Source organism: Colius striatus, chromosome 9, assembly GCF_028858725.1.
Source record: "Colius striatus isolate bColStr4 chromosome 9, bColStr4.1.hap1, whole genome shotgun sequence".
Taxonomy (NCBI): Eukaryota; Metazoa; Chordata; class Aves; order Coliiformes; family Coliidae; genus Colius; species Colius striatus.
The window spans coordinates 8,941,968-8,964,296 of record NC_084767.1 but is presented as its reverse complement, the minus strand read 5'-3'; the positions used below and the strand labels follow the sequence as shown (position 1 = coordinate 8,964,296).

Sequence of the window (22,329 nt, the reverse complement as noted above, 5' to 3'; positions counted from 1 at the left end):
TTACCTCTTTCCCATTTCATTCTGTCTTAAAAACTGGATGTTGCTGCTACTGTCTGCTAGCTCTGGGTACTGCTCCACGGGCAGGACATAATATCCCTCGTAACCTTGAACCCTTCCCGTGTTCAGAAGCTGCTGCTTCTCTCCGTCTGTCCATACGCGGCTGCCGTCTCGGCCGTCCCGCGCCTTCTGCTGCTCCTTGGCCCAGGCCGATCCCAGGGCTCGCTGCCGGGCCTGCTCTAACACTCTCGCCTTCTCCTCGTCCAGCGTGTCGGGGGTGAGTCCATAGCGGATGTTGATCAGCAGAGTGGAATACTGAAACTCAATATTGGTAAACCTTCGAGTCCTCCCGTTGACGAGGAGAGTGGGTTGGGAGACCGTGACGTTGACTCCGCTGTCCAGGATCTTCCTCCCGCTGGTCATCGCGAGGGTGACGAGGTCGCTGTCGGCCGAGCCTATCTTGACAAAATAGTGGGTATCCTTCCCCTCGATGCTGTAGTGCATCTTCTCCAGGTAGTGTGCACTGTTAAGGACAGAGGCAATCTTTCGGCTGTCGTCTGTGGCTATGCTGGAAATGCCAGTGGTTACACGGCCTTCCTTCACAGCAAACATGATTCCTTTCCCAATGATAGGAGTGGTGGTTGCAAACCAGTGACCTGCTTTTTCTCTAATATTGGCATGTAATCGTTTAGATATGACCTGTCCCTCAAGAGCCATGAAAGCCTGGTTGTGTCTTTCTGTCGTCTGCTGAACTCCCGTGATTAGCTGGGGAAAACAAAACAAAACACCAAAGAAGATATAGATCTAAAAATACTCGTTTCAGAGGCTGATACTACTCTTTGCTTTACTTTTAAAGGAAAACCATGCAGTGAAAAATTCTATGCTATGGGAAGACCACCCTCAGTTACCTGTCTGTATACATGTCCTGTTCAGAATCAGGTAAACGCTCATTTGGCAAATTCTTTGGCTATCGGTAATACCAAATAAAATACTCCTCACGAACCACCCTTGGAGCATATACATACCACACATCTCAATTTTAGCAAATTATACAATGTTTGTTTCAAGAATAAATAAGACCCAAGTCTAGCACAGTTTTAACCAGAGCTGCAAACAAACAGAATCAATCTATTAAAAGATGGCATTTAAATTCTGGACACTTTGGCCTAAAGATTTCACCCAGAATATATGACCAAAATGCTTATGAGGACAAGCTTGTATGAAAATAGCTGAGATCTAGGCTCCAAAGTATCAAAGCAATTCCTGAAGAAGGGATTTAGACTCTTAAATAACCTAGAAGCCTACAAAAGTGGCATGTTTAGGCTTATATGATCATTCCTGTTGTATTACCACAAATGTGAAGTAAGGGTAGCAAAGACTAAGTTTGGGATTGGCCTAGTACTTTATTAAATGGGTTGGAATTTACCATAAAGACTGAACACAGACCGTGTTCCACCCTTAGCCTGACAAGTAAGTATGAATGCTGTAACTGAAGTCAACAGTAGTAGCAAACCAAAGCTTCTAACTATGAAAAGCATCACACAAAATATGAGGAGAAATCCTACTACAGGATGAGAAGCAGAATCATTTCTGAGCAGTACAGCGAGTACTAACCTAAGTTTATTGCAGCACATGTGTTATTAGGATGGTTTTACCAAAGGTACAGTAGATGATAAATTACCCTGACAAAATCTCCCTTTGTCATTGCTAATCAAGTTAATCGAGTTACAACTTGTTAATCAAGGAAGAACTCAATAAAACACAAACTAATGACACTGTAATTATGATAACAACGAAGGCTGGCAAGAAAGGCATATGTTCATTAGTATAAAATCCAGCTATACTCATTTCATTTTACACTGAGATAAATACTTGGCCTTCTGCTGTAACTACAGAAGAGCCAGCAGTTCTATTCATAGAGTGATGTAAATTTACCATGAGAAGTAACTTTGTGTTTCTGCCTACCTGTCCGTTTTCACAGGCTTGACTCTCAGACAACTCATACGGCGGTGACACAAAGTACATTTTTGCTCTAGGGAAACCGGGAATAATGTTGCTAAGCTGGAATCCAAACATCACCAACCAGCTTTTGACATCTAAAATGCAAAAGTAACCAGGTAAGTGAGAAATAAATGTGTATAATAAATATAAGAAGTAAAAAAAAAATAGGAGATCCATCCTTCACCTCCTTAATTTCAAGTAGCAGTGGAACTCATCATTTATATTACACTGTGGCACTTCACAGAATGGTAATAATCCACCATGAACAGGCACAGGAAATATTGCTTCAAATTTACCCTAAATAGTTCATCAGGGATATATCACTTCTTCCATTCTTTTGCCGTTACAGCATATGGATTATCCCAACGTTTTACTGTCTGCAATACTCACTCCTTCTCAGACCCCCTCTGATGTGGCTACTGTAACCTATACATTGTATTGCAAAATGATGTTTTATTAGGTTAGTACTGCTAAAAACATCTGCAAAGCCCTCTGGGAAAACACATGGCTTCTCTCCTATGTCCTACTTCTATTACTTGTCATCAGGTCTCAGGAGGCTCCATTAAATGCAGTGAGAAGGTAGACTTGCAATGCAGATGTCTAAATTTAGGTGCCACAAATACCCTCCCCATCCCTCTAGGCCCAGTACAGAAAAGTAGGAGCTGTGTGGGAGGGTTACAGCTCAGCTTCGGGTTCCACCAGTAAAACTCTGGCCTCATATCTAGTTGAAAAAGCTAAGTAAATTAAAAAAGGTGATTCTCACTCAGCAGGTATTAACAACTACTGATGTGTTTTAATTATCAAAATTGTGTTTTTCACCAAAAAACAGTGCCCATGACCCCTTTCTGGCTGTCATGGAGATAAGCAGTGGTGTGGACCTCAAACACCCCACTGGGACACCATATACCCTGCCGGGACATACACACACACCCAATCAGGACATCATGCACTCAACCCAGATATCATACACTCTGCCAGGACATAGATACATCCCACTGGGTCATACACACACCTTGCCAGGATACCATACACCTTGCCAGGATACCATACACCCCACTGGGACATACCCGCCAAGACATCATAAACTCTGTTGGGACATCATAAACCCTTCACCATGACATACATACACTCCACCAGGACATCACACACAGGGACAAGCTCAGCCACAACACAGCACCTGCTTGCTGTCCAAAGCTTGTTTTCCCAACATTTTTATGTTACATCATAAAAATATAATACTCCTAGGTTGTGGACATTTGAGAACAAAAGTATTCTTAGCCATGCTGGCATGAAAATAAGTATTAAAATACTCTGCTTCTCCAAAGGTGTCTATATGCATCTCCCCCTGCACAGTGCTTACCATAGTTTTCCTCTAGCTATGGACAGCACTAAGTTTCTGCTCCTTTTTAAGCTTTCTATTTATTTGATGGTATAATAGTATCTCCTGAACAATTCACTTCAGCTGCCCTGATTCTGCAAAAAAAGAAGAGGACCTATATACAGAGTAGCTACTATTTTGCTTAGGTAATGTGCTTTGCAGCATTGTACTTGCTACAGGAGTTTTCAGCAAAACCTGTGAATAAAGCAGTGTCAGGAGTTAAAAGAAAGAATGGACTGGGGTGGGGAAGTATTTTATTTTCTGGGGCTTTTTTGTTTTGTTTTGTTTTTTTTTTTTAACTATGATAAACCAAGGTGCCACTACAATCACTTCTTGTGCAAGAGAAACTGTTTAGCCCATAAAACAGCAAATATTTTCATCACCAGTGAAGCATTTTTAGCGACTACAGGGTGTGTGTTACACCAAATGCAATATATCTTCCCAGATTTCCTCTAGTGGATGGATAAAATAAATGAATGCACTTTCAGAACACAGCAAAATGTCATCAGATTACAATGAAAATCTCAAACAGTAGTGGGTGAAAATATGAATTTTGTTGGATTTTGGGAAACAGATTTTGATCCCAAGGTAATTGTAGACAATAATGTTTTCACACTATCAGGTGCAAATAGTACTTTCTTCAAATAGCAAAGCAGCTACAGTAGAGCCTATGGTTTGTTACACATACTATTAGGTCTCAACATGCTAAGGAAACTTGCTGTAATTTTCTTTGAGAGAAATCCAGACTTTTCTTGAAATTCAAATTACTGCTAAAATTAAGATAGCTCCTTTTAAAAAATGATACCGCTGCTCTAATTATTGTATACTGCATATTCAACTCTGAAAAAAGCTTTTCCTGAAGACATACTAATTACCTTTCTTTTTAGAAACTGCCATCAGCTAGTTCAAGTACTATGTGATCTTACTAAGTGAAAAATTGTTATTAATTAAGAAGAGGTTACAAATTTTACCCAATTCCAACATACACGATCAAAACTACTTTATTGTTTCACTTTCTCAGCTCCACACATTCCATAAAAATTTCAGAGTCTTTCAGGAGGAAATAAGTTTTAAAAACATCAAGCTTTTTTTGTTTTAAAGACTAAAGACTGTTTTCATATTAAAAGTTAAATAGGAAAAAAGAGGTTTAATTAAATCCATTCTCGGTTCTAATTCATACCGTGCTCACGGGCTCAGTCAGCAGCTAATTTTGAACGTAGCCCTGAAGGGGAGAGCTGCTCAGCAGTTCTGGGTCCTGAATCTGCAACTAACCTGCCAGTGGTTCTTGCAGGTGGCATTACTTTTCTTTGTATAGAATTAGAATGAACACAATGAACATATGTTCATACAGTACTAGTTCAATAGGAAGAGAAATATGGCTGGGCTGAAATGGAACAGTTAGGCAAACTGATTTTTTTGCCCTCTCCATAATTGAATGTGGCTTCTCATTTAGCAGAGGAGCAGTATCAAAGAATTAGGACCAGTCAGCCCTTCTCATAGCACAAAAGGGAAAATGGCCCAACTTTGATGGAGGAGATTCAGCAAACGGCTAAAAAGGAAAAGTGATTTCTTTCCCAAATCAACTTCCAAATTGTAGTGTTTTTCATAAGAAACGTAACAAAGTCTCACCTGTTACATAATTCTTCAGATCCAGTTCATTGCTGAGAGGGTTGTTACTCTTGAACATGTACAGATTGAAAGGAGCGGGTTCTTTACCAATGTTTTTCCACATGGTGTAATCGGGAGATGTCCAACGTCCAGCCAGGACATCATAGTCCCTTTGGGTAAAATGCACGAGTTTGGTTAAAGGATCATACAGGCCTCCGTGGAACCCAATCACCAGCTGGAAATCAGGGTTAGAGTCGTAATAAATCTCCCCGTATGCTGTGTACTGAAGCTGTTTGATCATGAGGCCGTTGATGCTGAACACGGCTAATGGAGTGCCTGTGTTATCAGAGGCGACGTAATATTCTTCCCCGCTGCTACTCTCCATTGCAAAGAGGTGGCCTTGCAGATCATAGTACAAAGAAGTAATTTCTGAATTGGAATGGTTGTAGACATGAGTTACCCTCGTTGGATTGTGAAGATCGGCATAAAAGTACTGTAGATGATGCCCCAGGTTAGTCTTACAAGAAGCCCGTCGGCCAAGTCCGTCGTAACGGTACTGAACGCTCCACCCATTGGCTTTGTTGTAAGCTCTCGTTAGGAGTCCTTTGGAGTTGTACTCAAACACGTCTGAGCCTCTCTGACAGAGGAACCCGTCGTCATCGATTTTGTAGGGGATGTCGCCTAAGCGTGTAATCCTGTCCCGAAGGTCATAGCGCAGAGGCATCAAGCGGACGCTGTTTCCAGGATTCAGGAGATGAAGGTTTCCATTCAGATCGTAACTGTACCGCCAGGTTGGCCTATCATTGACCGCCACATTCTGCAGCTGCCCGTCGCCATCATAATCGTAGGTGTACTTGGTTGTGTTGGCATATGGACCAAGTTTCAGTTCTCTTTTAGTTACCCTTCCCATGCTGTCGTATTGCACAGTCATCCAGTACATCAGGGATCTGAACATTTCATACTGAACTTCTTTAATGCGCCCATGGGTATCAAAGTGCTTGCTCAGCGTCATAACTGCCGTGGTGATGATTTGATTGATATCATAATATATCACCCCAAATTTGCCAAAGTGCTCTACTTTGCCTGAAATCTCATCGTAGCGGTAAAGATCAACCGGAAGAGGCGTCTCGCTTATGATGGGCTTAATGCTTGCGATTCGAAAGCTGTTATCATGATATGTGTAATCGAACCTTGCATTGACCATACCTTCTTCAGAGAACCTGTAGATTTGTTTGTCAACGAGAGGGCCAATTTTCCGATAGCGGATTGTACAAGAGAATCCTCCGCTTTGCAAATTCACCATTTTTAGGACGCCCGTCGTTTCATCGTATCCAAAAGTAACCGCGGTGCTGTCATAAACAATTTCAGATAATTTGGAGAGCTTTCCATACTTATAGAAGACCTGTCGGCCAGTCCCTAAAAAGGATGTTTTCAGAATCCTCCCATCGTCGCTGTAATCAAAAATCACTGATGCGTTGCTTTCAGGAGGATTATAGATATTTCTGATGTAGCCAACAGAGGTGTGAGTGGACATGCTGTGCCGAGCAACGCTGGGCATGGTGACAGCATGGAGTCGGTCTGAAGAATCGTACTCAAAGATGTACTGGCGTTGACTCTGCAGCAGTAGTACCATCGACTAGAGGGGAAAAAATCGTGAATATACAGTTACTGGCTTTCAGCATATGACTCCTGAGAGGGCATGAAAGAAGTTTACTGAAGAGGCACTAATGTTAAATGAATATGGAGCAGTGGAACAGGCTGCCCAGTCCTTCCTTGTAGGTCTTCAAGACCCGTCTGGACGTGTTCCTATGCGACCTGATCTAGGTAAACCTGCTTCTGCAGTGGGATTGGACTAGATGATCTCTAAAGATCCCTTCCAAACCCTACCATTCTATGATTCTATGATTAGTTAGGGGAGCAAAGCTGCTCGGGAATATTGTCAGATCAACAGATGAGAGGATCTGCTCCTTGGAAATCAGTATGCTGACACCAGAGAAAGTGTAGGTTAGCAACCTCTCAGCTACTCTCCCTTAGTAGGACTCTTCTTTTTCTTCTGAGGGTTGCAGAGGAGTTAGATAAATGACATGATTTATCTTTCTGCCAGCAGCTGCATTTCACAACTGTTACTGTGAAATATGTGAGAAACTAAGCAGAGAACATCAGCTCTGGTTTGCTTAAAACAACAGATTCAAGGGAAGAATGGGAAAATCACGTGCAATTTGGAAGTATTGAGATGTTTTTGTGATTGAAGCATCTTAGTTAGGCTAAGTAAAAATGCACTGCTGTATTTTCACTTAATAAGTAATGATTAGAGATGAATTACTTGTTTCTGCCTGAACCTTTTGCCAGATTTAGTCGTGCATTTTTGGTCTTAACTAAGCACAATTGTGTTAGTTCAGGCCATTATATGGCAGTGTAACTGCTTTCAGGGAAATATCAAAAGATAAAAGCCTCGAGCAAAGTATTTCCCCTTAAAAATGAGTCAAATTCATTTGGCTAATTGAAAAATAAGGAATTTTGAGATGAGGAAACAGAGGGATTCTGAAGATAATTTTTGTGTATTACGTACAGAGCTTAAAATGAAGCCAAACAGTACGTTGCTTCTTTGCAGCTCATGTCAAAAGGTAAAACTACATCACTTACTTTTTCTAGATAGGTGTAGCTCCAAACTTTCCCATCTGCGAACATGCGCGAGATGATCCTGCCCTGCTTATCGATATCTGTTCTTTCACTCATGGCACCACGCTGAAGCCCAGCCAGGCGCCCGTTGAAGAAGTAAGACACGTTGACAGCAGCCAGGCCACTGCTGGGCAGCCAAAGGAAAGGCCGTCCCAGCTGATCGTAAATGATCCTCAGCGTGAACTTCCGGTGGTCATCATAGATCTTTTCTGTGCGTATGTTCCGGTCGTAATCGATGGACAGTAAATTCCTTCCGTGTACCTGTTGAAGGAAAGAAGCGTTTGGTGAGCAGTGGGCACCAGGCCTCTGTGGATTTTCAGTGTGAAAGCAGCAAGCACAAAAGAGAGCTTCATTTTCCCACATTTCTGAAAAGTGAAAGACATTTTCCTATTAACTGGCTCTTGCTTCCTACTTCTCAGTATATACAAATATGTAACTTTGAGTACTTTACTGGGATATTTCCCATTTCCCTGCAACATGGGAGATGTAATCTTACAGAGAAAAGCTTCTCATTGTCAGAAGAGACAGATATACTTCACCCTTAGGTCTTGAAGTGCAGAGCGTTAGCAGAGAAACAATTTATTTTGCATGAAAGCATTTTTCTCCTTCTGATATTTGTAGTTCTGAGCCCTTTGCCTACAATGACTTCCAAAACAATAGAAAAAAAAATGGTTTAGCATCTTTGATGAGGTTTAGCCACTTGGGTTCTGTAGCTGTCACACCCTGCTTATTCATTCATTCATTCATTTAATGTTTACTTCATTTACTTTCCAAATATTCAACAGATCCCTCAGCAACTCTATCACTTAGGATGGGCTTAATTTCTCCTGATTAAAAGTCCTTATCATACAGGCTGGGAAAAGAGAGACTTCTAGTTTTGAGAAAAAAAATAGTGCTGAATAATTAGGTTAATTATTCTTTGTTTCCTTTTTTTCCCTTTTCATTTCAAATTTTCAAATCAAAGTACAGCTTGAAGTGTTTCAGTCCCAGATTTTCTATCTTTTATTTGTGAATAAAAGAGCAAAACAGAAACAAAGGAGCACGAGAATGCCAAGCAGAGAGGCTTCTAGTGAGAGTGCTACAATGAGAGATACATAAATATATTCACTGGAGGCTAAGTCATAGGATTCAGGCTAATGCTGTAATCTGATGAAGCTTCTTAAGTAATTTAATTGTAGATGCATCATTAATAAAGTAGAAGTCTTTAAATTAGATATAATTTGAGAGCAATGACTGCTTAAAAAGTATTCATCAGTTTCTGGGAATTTGTTCTTCAGCTTACATTTTTGCTGTAGCTTTGATTAAGCAACGTTTTCTCTCATCCAAAATTAAACTGCACATCAAACAATATGTAAATTAACTACGAGCCTTTCTCTAGGACATAAAAGTTATTCTGAGAGATTTCTCACTGGGGAGGGCAAATCCAATTCCCATCCCAACCAACTCTGTAGGAATTCAGTTACATAGAAAGCAAATTTAAAATTAATAGAATTTTGTGTTTGTAAAGAAATAATTATTTCAAATTATCACTCATTATCCTAATTTTTTTTCATTAATAAAATTTAGCTCTTTAACAGTTTGCATTTCCTCAGTGGGCAATTATTAGAAAAAGCTCTTCTCTGCAGGTTTTTTTTCCAAAGTTTATCCCAGCAACAACTGCTGTGATTCAACAGAAAGATATAGGCAAAATAAATCATGCTCTGCTCTCCCATTTTAATGGAAACAAAGCCAGGAAACCCAAACTTGACATCAGAACTCAACTGGTTACTCTAGTTCTATAGGTGTATGATCAATCCTGATGACAGAGACATATCAAAACCCTTTCTTTCACAGAGCTCTTGGAGAAGCAGAAGAGAGCTTTTGCTTCTCAATATATAAGCATTAGTGTTTCTTCCCTCCATTACAATAATTGCAATTGTAATCTGCAGGTAGGAAAGGTTCACTCCAGATATCCTCTCTTTTCTCAAAAACAATATAAAAGTTGTTTGGTTTTTTTTTGCCACAGAAGGCTAAAGTATCATCATTTTTTTTTTAAAGAATACACAGACAAGAGCTATGTACACACAGAAACATCACTTGGAGAATTAAGAAGCATCTGGTTGGATAATTCAGTAACTTCATTGTCGTTTGTAAAATAAGTAAAACCAGAGAGTGTAATTGTAGTGCCATTTTAATTATATAGAAACCCAAACAGAATGACTAACTCCCACTCTTCCTGGGAACATAACAACACTATTACAAGTATCATGATTGAAGATTACCTAACGAGCTCTTTCTCTTTTGTTCCACTGCCTACATGCACATTTGGTTTTCTCTTGGCTGCTGCTGAACAAGTGACCGTAGGGATGAGCCCTCTGTGTCTTGGGTAAAGGTCTTGCAGCAAAAATCACAAACATGATGCTGCACTGTAACAAAACCTCTTCAGAAGGGAATCTTATCAAGACTTTACCTGAAACTACTGCAAGACACTGAACGTGTGGTGCATAAAACAGTAGCAGACAGTAAGAAGGATAACATAAAGGTGAAGTACAGGTCTTCCTTTCTTGGTTTAATGAAGTCTACTCATGCACATTTGCAGAAGCCAATGCGTACAGCTGCAATGTGCCTACAGCATAGATGAGCAGAGCTGGAGGGCACAGGCAGCAACACTACCTGAAGAATCATAAAATCATAGACTGGTCTGGGTCAGAAGGGATCATAGAATCATAGAATGGTAGGGTTGGAAGGGATCTTCAGAGATCATCTAGCCCAACCCCTCCCACAGAAGCAGGTTCACCTAGATTAGATTGCATAGGAATACGTCCAGGCGGGTCTTGAAGATCCCCAAGGAAGGAGACTCCACAAGCCCTCTGGGCAGCCTGTGCCACTGCTCCGTCATCCTCATAGTAAAATAGTTTTTTCTTATATTTAAGTAGTTCCAACTCCCTTGCCATGGGCAGGGACATCTTCCACTAGACCTGGTTGCTCACAGGCCCATCCAATCTGCCCTTGAATGTCTCTGGGGATGGGGCATCCACAACCATTCTGGGCAACCTCTGCCAGTGCTTCACCACCCCATTGTAAAAATATTCCTTATACCTGGAGTCTGAATCTACCCTCTTTTAGTTTAAACCCATTACCCCTTGTCCTATTGCTACAGGCCCTACCAAAAAGTCTGTCCCTATTTCTCGTTAGCTGCCTCGAAGTATTGAAAAGAAAGCAATACGGACTCCAGTAAGTGCTCAGAAGAGGTGAATCCCATCCAATAATAATCCCTTTCAGTACTACTTCATTCTGAACTGGGGAATTCGAGAGGCCCCTCTGTATGTTCTCACCTATCCCAGCAGCCGTGGCCTACCCTGCCTGCCACCCGCTCCCCACCAGCGTTCCAACATGCTTGCTCTGTTCCATTCACTAAACAATTTGTAAAGATGAATTAGAATAAATGAGATGCAAATGAATTCAACGCTTTCTCCCTCATTTTCAAATTTCATTTTCAGTCCACTCAACCTGTTATAATCTCGTAGTGATTTTCATTTAAAAGAGCTAAATGGATATGTGATTATTGTTACAGGAACTAACACCAGACAATTAAATGTTGAGGTGTTGCTAGATAAAGCAGTGTTTTGATTTGCATAAACACGATGCAAGAAAACCCATCTCAGGCAAGGTTTCAGCTCTAAGACGTGTTTAACTTCAGCTAATTACTACAAGTACCTCTATTAAATTTTGAGCATTGAGAGTTAGGATTACAGCAATTTCATTTCAGGGTCCTATTTATTTTTATTTTGAACACCTAGTCAAAATGCAGAGCTGATCTATTTTCTACTTATAATCAACTTCTGCAGGTCAACACATCAAAAATCAATTACACAGGCACGAAATTTAGTCATTAAGGATTAGCTGCTAATCTCATTCCAATTTTTGTCTAACCTTCCCCCTCTCCCCAGTAGGTGCATTCAGAGCATTTGTGAGAATAAGGAAAAACTCATTCACTGAAGGCTGGGAATTAGATGTTATGCAACAGGAAAACACCACATTTTCGTAACTAAGTCTTGCTGTTTTGTAAATGACTACATAATTCTTGACATGTATTGCATTTAATGTATCACCTTGAACACATAGAACTGTATTCTCTTATCCAATGATGTCAAAGGAATTATTAAAAGAACCAGGGCTTGACCAGCACTACACTTGTTCTATGCCCAATACCTCAAAATCCTTCCAAAACTGTATCCACTGCAGCAGCCAGTGAAAGTTTAGATACTCAAGGAGTGAAAAACAGGCCAGCTAAGCACAGAATGGGATTAATCCGGCTGCAGCAGATCTTTAATTTGGCAGGGGATGGATTACATGACCTGAGTGTCTTTCTTATCCTGTGCTTATGACTTTGTAATTATGGCAATTATTTTCCAATTGTGCCATTTGGGAAAGGGAATAAACACGATACGCCTGTCTCGATGAATCTGTAGGGGGATTTCGCAGAGGCAGAATGTAACCGCCATTCAAGCTGTAATTGTGTTTACTCCCCAGGACTAACTGTGCTAATTGTGCCACAGCATTTTTACAAATGGTGAACGATTGGATTTTTGTTCTTCCCCCTTCAGAAGCAGAGGGACTTGCAGCTACATTCTGAGTATTTTCACAAATCTCTTTTGGTTGCTTTTAGTAATGGAGCTTCTCCAGCTGATTGCATCAGTTGATCCCATGCAGTTAACTAACCTCTCAAATAAAGAGAAGATTGTCATACTGTAGACAATCCCAATTGTACATTTCAAACAAGTAAAACCAGGAAAGACATATCATTGAAAACGGAAAATTAACTTTCTGCTCACAAAAGAAATGATCATTACTGCGATGATAGATTCTACTTACCCTGAGCTTTCTTCCAAACACAGTCACTTTGCCTTTAATCTGTTCCTTCCTCAGACGCCATTCAATTGAGTTTAAACCATTTTCCATTGGTAGAGAAATATTACATCGTCCTATGGTGGGAGTCACAGTCCCAGCCAGGACATGAGGTTCGCTGTGAAAGCTAATGCTCATGCCATTGGCATACATCACTCTCAAAGTACCATTATTACAGAGCTGGTAGCTGTTCCTCACTTGATCTACAGCAATAATGAAAAGAAAATAATTTAGCTACTCCAGTCATAAAGAAAACATATCGCTTAATTTGATTGGTTTTTTATTGCACTCCTGTTGATGTTAAATGAAGTCAGCTTGCAATTACCATTTACGTGGTACTATGGTGGAAATTACAGATGTTACTGATTCATGTAAAGAACAATAGTGTAACAGGGAGCCTGCAGAGAGATACTGTGTTTATTTCATTATGTTTTTCCTTTAGTCTTAATTGTGAATCAAAATGCACAGTGATATGTGTTGCAACCATGTAATTTATTTCTAATATGAACAAAAACTCCTGAAAACTGAACTGCTGGATAAAAAAAAACCCTGAAAACTGAACTGCTGGATAAACAACAAACCATTAAACTCCAGGACTAGAAGAAAACAACAAAAAAAGAGAGACTGCTGGACTCTATGAGTGGGAAGAAGTAAGAGTCTCTTATTTTACTTCCCCTCTCTTTGAAAACTGTCTCAAAGATGATTTGTACAGAATTAAAGTTTGGCTTTAAGTCCTCGAAGTGTGAGGCTCCAGCAGCTGGCAGCCACAGTCCTTCACTTGCCTTCCTTCCTGCCACCCCATCAGAAGTGCACTGGCCTGGTGTGCACACTTGGCCTTTTGGCTCTCGGAGAAGTGATAAAAATGATCCTGTGCTTTTACGGCCGTGCAATTCTCCAGCTGTTTGACACAGTCAAGTCCATTCTCAGCCAGGAAGGAGCACTACAGTGAGCAACTGTCACCAATGCATCATTATTTGTCTGACAGAAGGACAGCATCTACATAATTAATCATCTGGTATAAGAGAAATAGTCTTTGTAAGCAGACACATCACAGTATAATAGTCTATAGATGTTGACATTTCTGTCAGGAAGAGACTATTGTTCAGTGATGATATTCCAGTGACATTGTATCTTAATTAACCCCTCCATCACTTGCCAAATTCCTTTCAGTCTATCTTTGATAACCGACTGGTTTTGCTTCATCAAACACAATGCCTGGGAGGTGCTGGAAAGCTCTAGGCAAACATTTACCCACTTTGTTGCTGACCGCTCCTGTCATACTCGGGCTGAATACTGTTCTCAGAAGCGCAAACTGTGGCACAAGATCATCCACTGCCCTAATTGTCCTCTATTTCATGGGTGGTAGTGAATTTGGAAGATTTCATGTCTAATACCAGGAGGTTACCTGAGCCTCCCTCTCCACGAGGATCTCTACCCAGGCAGCCAGCAGTCAGACTGCATCTCTGTAGCACTGCAGTCAGAACCAACTTTACAGTACAGACATACGTGAGTGGCTCAATCGAACCTGACCCAAGGGGTAATGGCAGGACTAACTTACACCAGCAGCTAATGCCCATACAGATTTGACACCAAACATGATTGTGAAATATCTCTTACCTGTCCTGAAGACCTGTCATTTTAGGAATGAGCTTTATGAGAGTTTTTCTTGCAAACCTTATACGTTTTTCCCCCGCTCCCGAGTATACTAACGACACAAATCTTTTGCGACTTGCTTTCTCAAGCTGTGTGTGTGGTTAGGAGGTATGCTGAGAAGTGTGCTTTGGTACCTTGAACAACTGTATAGGAAGCCTCCACAGAGGAGAGATTTGTGATGACCGTGACATCGTCATCCCGATTAGAATTCTCAATGTCGATGGTAATAGACTTTTCCATCTCTCGATGAAGGCTAGTTACCACTCCAGTGGGACGTGTTACATTGGTCAGACGCCCTTCATGATCATAGCTAATAGAAAAGTTAGTGAGAGCAAAAAAGCATGAGGATATATGTTCATTTCAATACTCATTGTTATTAATAATGCACCACATTTGTGCAAAAAAACCCCAGAATGAAAGAGACTTTCAAGAACATCCTGGCCATACCTATTTCTCTGTTCTTGAAAGAGTCTATAACGATGAAATGATAATTTTTAGAGATAGTGATCTCAACTACATGACTGTAAATCCAGGCTAGCACATTTAAAATAATTTAATTACTCAAATTATTAGGGATATACAGAGTGATATTTATCTCGAACAATTAGAATTAGTCAATTAATCTGTATTTAATAGTTGCATTTCACCCTAAGGAAGTGGACTTAACGCTGGCTACTACAATAGACAATTGCATACACTGCACATTCACAATCGAATACTTAGTGGAAACTACTAAGTATGGTCTTAAGTGACATATCAAAGAATAAACTTGCCTTAAGAGATTAAAAAAAGACATCAGCTTTAGAACATAATAATTCCATTTAGATCTTATCTGTGGCATGGAACTGCATTTTAGGGTCAGTATTTTGGCTCATAATGATGAACGATGAGAAGTTAAAGCACAGGATAGGTTGGAGTTGCACAAAGGGCAGCGGACAGCACTCAGAATTTACCTTAGATGATGAACTAAGTACTCCAGAGGCATAAAGATAAACAAAATAGAAGAAAAAGGCCTCTCCAAGAGTTTATTGAGTTAAATTTATTTAGTGGTATAAAACCTGAGGAGGAGGGGAAGAAGGAATGCTGTCTCAAATAAAATAATACTGTTTCTCCCTTTCCCTTAGTATGCTATGTCTGAGAGCATACATTTGTTAAAGCAGCAATCCCTTGGATCTTAAGGGCAAGAAATGGGGACCTGAAACAAAATCAGCATTCCAGTCTGACACTCTGCTTGCTGCAATTCTCTACTTGTGCAAGAGTCTCTCACCCAGCCGCTACCAAAACGCACATACTTCTAAACAGCAGAAAGGCAAGAAAAAATGTCCTGTGTAGATAAAGGGAAAAGTTTAGGTAGAGATTGAAACCAACTGGTCATCCTTCGAACGCAGAAATCCAGGGAGCAGGAAGCCTGGAAGAGAACTGGTAAATCCATTGCACTGCCTGAGAGTAACAGAAGAGAAGAGGAGCACGTTTAGTATCACAGAGCTAGATGAGTTCTTTGTACGACGTGGTTAGCTGTAAAGATGAAAAAAAATCAGTGCTTTCAACAAGACAATTAAATCATTCAGAAATCTCAAAGTAGGCCACCTGAGCTGTTCAGCATATCTCCAAAATTAAGACACAAATTGGCTCCACAGTTAACACAAATATAAAGTAAGCCTTTCAAATCCATTGAAAATGGTTGCACCCATTATATTGGGGAGGAAGGAAAGAAAATCTCCTGTGGAGCAACACACCTTACCAGAACCAATGGAAGCATTACCAAAGAAGCAAATGATAAAACAAAGCATCATGTAACCTGAAGGGACCGACAATATACTATGTTCAATTAAGCAGTTGAGGATCAAGTAAAGATTAAGTAGCATGACTTTTAAAAATAAAAGTCACAAGTTTCCACTCATATATGTAGAGATATGGGAAATGAAGTTTTTTTAACCATATCAACAAGATATTGGATAAAAGATATGTTGAGATAATTATGAAGGGGGGTTTGGCTAGGTCTATGTAAAGATCTTCACCAAAAAATATGGAACAGTACTTATATAGACACGGGATAAACCTGATCCAGTCAGGCATTCATCTAGCAAGGAAAATAAAAAAGCACAAAAAATGGACAATTTCAAAAAATCCCAGAGGTTAAAAATGAGATACAACCTAAAAGTCTGACTGTGGACTACTTTGGTATGTTTAGTAATCAGCAGAATGGTGAATAGAATACTTAGGTGTCAAATAACACAGAAGAGACAATGTTATTTAGGACAAACTAGGGAAGTCTATGAGTAACTTCAGTGTGACTGTGCAGAGCTTAGTGAACATCCAGAGAAGTGGCTGGCGAAATTCCCCATCAGCAAATATATTTTAGGCAATGCAAATGAGAAGTTAATTTAAACTCTTCATTCACATTGCTGGGTTTTTAATTAACCCAGGAAAAATTCCTGGGGATTGCTGTGGGCTACTCACTGCAAATCTCTGTTCAAGGTACACGGGCAGTCTAAAAAGTAAATATGGATGAGGATGTACAGAGACTAAAACTGAAAAAATGAAAATATTCTAATGCTAGAAATTCTAGAAATCAATGTTTTACTTCCCACCATGGGGCATTTTTCCAGTGCTGGTCATAATTTTTGAAACCAGCAACGGCAGAGATGAAAAGAGTTTATAAGCAAATGATGGTCACACTTAAAGTGATACAAAGAAAGTACTTTCTATGAAAATCTGCAGACCTTTTAGTTTATGAGATAGACATATAAAAACTTTACCACTGTAATGATATGTATACACTGCAATACCAATGCTTGAAGAAGGCAGTTCTACTTTACCCCCCTGCATCAATGAAAACCCATTTGAAAAAATACCTTAAAGGTAAAAAAATAAAACTTAATAAAGCAGAAACCTTTTATGTACTACAGAATATAGAAGTGATGTATATTGAGGGCTTCTTTAATTTACATATTATGTGAGAGCAAGTGCTCAGTAGAATAAAACACCTAGACATTTATCTGAATAATAAGTATAAAGCTATATAGAAATTAAATGGTTATATACCTTTCTTTATGACATAAACCCAGGTCTAATGACATTAAAAAAAAGAGAGAAATTTGGAATGGAAAAGATACTAATCAACCTAGGACTTCTTGGTATCTTCTTCTGAAGCAGCCAGTATATATCACAGTCTATGACACAGTTTCAGGCTAGATAAATCAGATCTGACAAGGCAATCAAATGAGGTGGGTTCTGGGTACACTGACATTTTTCAGCTTTCGTTACTGATTTCAGTTAGAGTAAGATTTCATCCCAAGTTTTTCTACCAATAAAATTACAGGGGGAGAGGTCCTTTCTTAATCTCAGTATCTTGTAATACCAGCATCTCCATGTGCCCACTAGAAACTCACCAACATGCTGCTAATTCTGCCCAAGTCTGCCCCAGCAGGCAATGGTTTCCAAGACCGTAGTTGCTAGAAGCAGTTGGCTGTTTCTGCCGGGAGCCTGGAGCTGGTGCACAGCAGCCCTATGTGGGCCACTAAGTTGATGTCACCAACTTGCCTGGGCTGAGCCACCAAACAGCCATGAGACACAGCCTGGCACTTCTTTATCACCTTCTCAGATAGCTACAAATACCTGTCCTGTGCATCCCTTCAGCAGGCTTGTAATAATTAATTGAAGGCTGTTCTCCCACATCCAATATGAGACTTTTGCTGACCTGAAGCATGATTTGTGCATCTTTTCTTATTTGATCTTGGAAGAAACATCTAGTCACCTCTATAGCTTGTGCAAATTTTAGTGCTATTGTCCTTGTCTTTGAGGTTTTAGACATGTACTGCTTGACAGTTTGTAGGTGGTAGCAGCTGGGACAGTGCCATATACAGTACTGCAGGAAGGAGTAACAGCAGCTTTTGACTTAGAACAGGGCAAGGTGCAGACTCACATGTGTTTACTTATATCTCTAGTCTCCCTCCCTTATAAAAACCAAGGTGATTCAAGAAGAAAACTGCAGCTTTCTCTCAGGATGCTTCCAAGATCAAGAAGGATACCACTGAGGACCACTTCAAAGATTTGTGCTTCATGCTCAAACTCAAGTTTAAATTAACCCACGTGGGCCTGCTAGTAGCTGTTACATTATTTAAGAGCCTTGCCTGTTCCTACTGCAAACAAACTGCATGCATATACAATGCACTACATGTACTGTATGTATGGAGTTTGTATGCGCATACACAAAGTCTGTGTATGCATTTCTCTGCATATACACATGCATAAAGTTAATTCTGACTGCACAAAGTTAATTCTGTGAGCATTTTCAGATAAAAAGAAAGACTTCCATGTCTCATTGCTATAAATGCACTGAAATAATTTTTCCATAAGAACTGTAGTTTAGGTAGTACTTTGCTACTTAAAAGACATTTGTTCTTTTCCAGTTCTTCTGCCTTATTAACAGTTTTGGTTATTGATTTTCTCTTTATGAATGCTTGAATGTTCAAGCTATAGAAAACTATTCTGTTGTCCTTATAAATGCTCACTGGCTAAGTATTTCTTTCATTTTTTGATTGGCAGTAACTTAGAGCTACCAAAATAAATTGCAGAATGATAAATGCAGTATTTTCCCCTTGGAGCTGCTTTGAAGAACCAATAGAAAACAGAAATGAGTATTGAGGGACTGTGAACTGAGATTGTTTAGGTTTATAAACATGATTTAAATAGTTCTCATAATCTTATCAATAAATCCCTCAATTGTGAGGCTACCTGAGATGAGAAAGCATGTTAAGGAGTTGCTGTAAATTAGACGCTTAGGATCAATCTAAAGGAGAAGCCTCTATTTTTCTGGTATTTTATAATGAGTATCTCCAATACATATAAGTAACTCCTAGTCCTCACCTAAGGTTTTCCATGCACATATAGTGATATCTGTCTTCATTAATATCTCTGTGAATGGCATTTTATGGCTTCTTTTCAAATCTAGATAACAGTCACCAAGTAAAATTTGTTTTACACATGCACTACAAAAGTATATGCATTTTAACGCAAAAACTGTCTATACTGTCACCTCATCTTTATGCTTATGGGAGTGTATGTACAAGTCGAGGTGAAAACAAGCTATTTCTGCTGCCTCATCAAAGTTACTGACCATCCAAGAAGTACCTCAGGCTGTACTATTTAGACCTAAATACGATACTTTTGCTGACCTGAAGCATGATTTGCGCATCTTTTCTTATTTGATCTTGGAAGAAACAGCCAGTCAACATGTCAGCACTATATACACATTAAATGATATTTTCAGAGGTAGCTCAGTAAAATATCAAAGCATCTACCTTCTGCATTTACTTAGGAACTGTAGTACAATTTTTCTAACAAATACACTAACTTAGTAGTTCACGTGATTCTCAGCTACAAGTTATATCAGTTTTGTAACCTGTAACTTTCTAATGACCTTTTTTAATCCGTTGTTGATTTGCAAGTTGAGCTTGATATCACTTTGCTATTTCATTTTGTACAATGAAATACTGGTGTTTTGAGAAAGAGCTAGTTTATATGACTTCTGATCTGAATCTTGAGCTAGCAATTGAGGAAAAAAAACCCAAACAAGAAGAAAACCTCCCTGAAAGGGAATCCACATCTCCTCAGCAGTACTGTGAGATTTTACCCAGCATCTAGCACAGGAAGCTTTTTACTTCATCTCGTAATCAGCGGGTAATACCTTCATACCTTCACATAGCTGGGTTTTGTAACTAAAGTGTGGTCTCTGCTAAATATTGAGGAGAAAACCCCCTCCACGTCTGTCCTCACCGCACAGGAGACGGCCCACGAGAGGGCACTGCGGCCCTTCGCACGGACAGCGGCCGCGCCGCGCACCACACGCGGATGCGCTGTGCTCCCTTCCCAGGCGCTCCGAGCACATTTAACGCCGCGCTTTTCACTCCTGCCTTCTGTTTGCTTCTAAAAAAGCAAGCAAGCAGTAGCCGAGAAGAACGCATTAACAATCTGAAACGGGCCTGTGCCTTTGCCAGTCTGTAATCTTAAAATTAAGTCTACAATTTGAAATGAAAGCCCTCTTCATACTTTCACTAATTTGAGAAGTGATATTTAGTAACTGTAAATCAACCATTTTGAGCAAAATATTAGACTTTTCATACTGAAATATACCTTCAATATAAATATAAATGATATAAATATAAACATATATATATAATCATTTAGCCCCTGTTTTTTAAACCTTTTTGTGATAAATACATGGCAATAAGACTGCTGAGAATAACTATTAATGAAAACTTGACTAGCTTTTCTAGCTTTTTAATATACTTCTGAACTTCACCTCTGATGAATTTCATTTAAAGAGAAAGTTTTCTCTTTTTAATCTCTATGCTCACAAACACCAGTGTGCTTTTGGGTTATCTACAAATTATGGAAGCTACACCAGGGGACTGACAGCTGGGAATCTAATTTCCTCACTTGTCTCAAGAATGAACAATCAGTGAAGTTAATCAACATCTTAACAGCCATGAGTAATATATGAGCCTGAACAGAAAGATAAATAATTTCCAAAAGAAACTGCAGCATTAGGGTTCCTAGAGAGAGGCAACTCGGTAGGAGCCATGGAATGCTGGGGGCTGCTCTGGATGTGAGTTATCTGCAGCCTTGCTGATGGACGACTAAGAGCAGGGTTCAATCTGGTAAATCAAACACGGGTTTCTGAATGGGGTACACAATCCTTCATGCTGGAAGTGGGTGTGCTTCCCCACTTGCCTCAAACCGCAGGCAGGAACTGAGGTGGTTTAGTACCCAAAGGACCTGGCAAAACCGACGAAATCAAGAAGCCACTTAATCATTTCCAGGTCCGTACTAGACTAAGACGTAACGGCCTTAATTCAGTACCAGTGGAAAGCCTACAGCAAATTTCAGCAGGGTCAGTTTAGGGCTTACTCACTACCATCGGAAAGAGAAAAAATACGCTTAATATATCCAAAAACATTCTTACTCATAAAAGGTTGTCCATCCTGTTTCATCACTCTTCGTTGCTAAGAGACCACTGTTTCCGTTATATGTCATTAATCCGAGCTCCAGGGTCTGTGTTGAGACTAGTTTGAGTCCACCATTAGTGCCAACAGCCAGCGTGACAATCTGATTATCCGGCATCAGTAAATGACGGGGCATCCCGCTGGCATCCCGACGCACCTTCAAGGAGTTGCCGTTGTTGTCCATCACCTCCGTGACGTCGTTATCGCTGCTGTAGGTGAAATTGTACAAGTACTCCCCGGTAACGAGGCTGAGAGTGTACTGGTGAATCCCATCAGCATTGAAGACATACAGCTCCTGTTCTCCTGGAGATGCAGCTTCATATTGGTTAAAGGAATTAAGAACGGGCCTGTTTTTACTGACAGCCCTAATGCGGATATTTCCAAGATCAGCTATGTAGATGGTACCATCTGGGGCCACAGCTAAGGAAGATGGTGAATTTAAGATGGCATCAGTGGCATACCCATCATCCCCAGAATAGCAATTACAGTTGACATCATTTTTGCAATCACAGTCTGAAGCTGCCCCTGCAAGAAGGCATATTTCTCCATTGGTAGTTACCTGGCGGAGACGATTAATTTTTTTTTCATCTGTCTCACTGATGTAAAGAACTCCTGTGTGTGAGATGGCAATGGCACTGGCTGATTCAAGTGCAGAATGAATAGCCAGTTTGCTAAGAGAGTAGTCTATACCAGGAACCTGGCAGTGCATAGGGCGTCCAGCAATAATGCTAACTTGATGGTTTTCTGTGATCCGTAAAATAACATTGTTCTCTAGGACATAAAGTGAGTTGTCCATGGGATTGACAGCGAGATCAGTAGGCCACTCCAGCCGTACCTATGAGTTGCACAAATTATTACTGTAAAACTCGTCACTGAAAAGTACACTTCTAGTGTTTAAAATTCCATGTGTAACAACAGCAAATTAGTGAGGGGTTTATCAGCGAAAATCATGAAACCCAGGCACGAATGGCAACTATTGCAAACAATGATTTCGTTTCTCAGAAATATTAAAGCTACGTGCAGTGGTAACTTTGGCTAATTGTGTTTCTGTGCAAAGAATGAATGCTACATTGTGGAAACTCTACAATAATTACAGAAAAACAGGCAATTAAGACAATA

At 40.0% G+C, this 22,329-nt stretch overlaps 1 protein-coding gene across 3 annotated transcripts in view; it reads right to left on the bottom strand.

Moving 5' to 3' along the window:
* The window catches only part of TENM2 (teneurin transmembrane protein 2), a 517,058-nt gene continuing 494,729 nt past the window's right edge, over positions 1-22,329 (bottom strand). For all 3 annotated transcript variants that reach the window (XM_062002971.1, XM_062002972.1, XM_062002973.1), the window contains 7 exons: positions 21,171-22,045; positions 14,338-14,513; positions 12,518-12,753; positions 7,628-7,924; positions 5,006-6,620; positions 1,963-2,093; positions 1-762 (listed from right to left, as the gene is read on the bottom strand). In XM_062002971.1, the coding sequence (XP_061858955.1) occupies positions 1-762; positions 1,963-2,093; positions 5,006-6,620; positions 7,628-7,924; positions 12,518-12,753; positions 14,338-14,513; positions 21,171-22,045 (4,092 nt within the window). The remainder of the gene's footprint in view (positions 763-1,962; positions 2,094-5,005; positions 6,621-7,627; positions 7,925-12,517; positions 12,754-14,337; positions 14,514-21,170; positions 22,046-22,329) is intronic.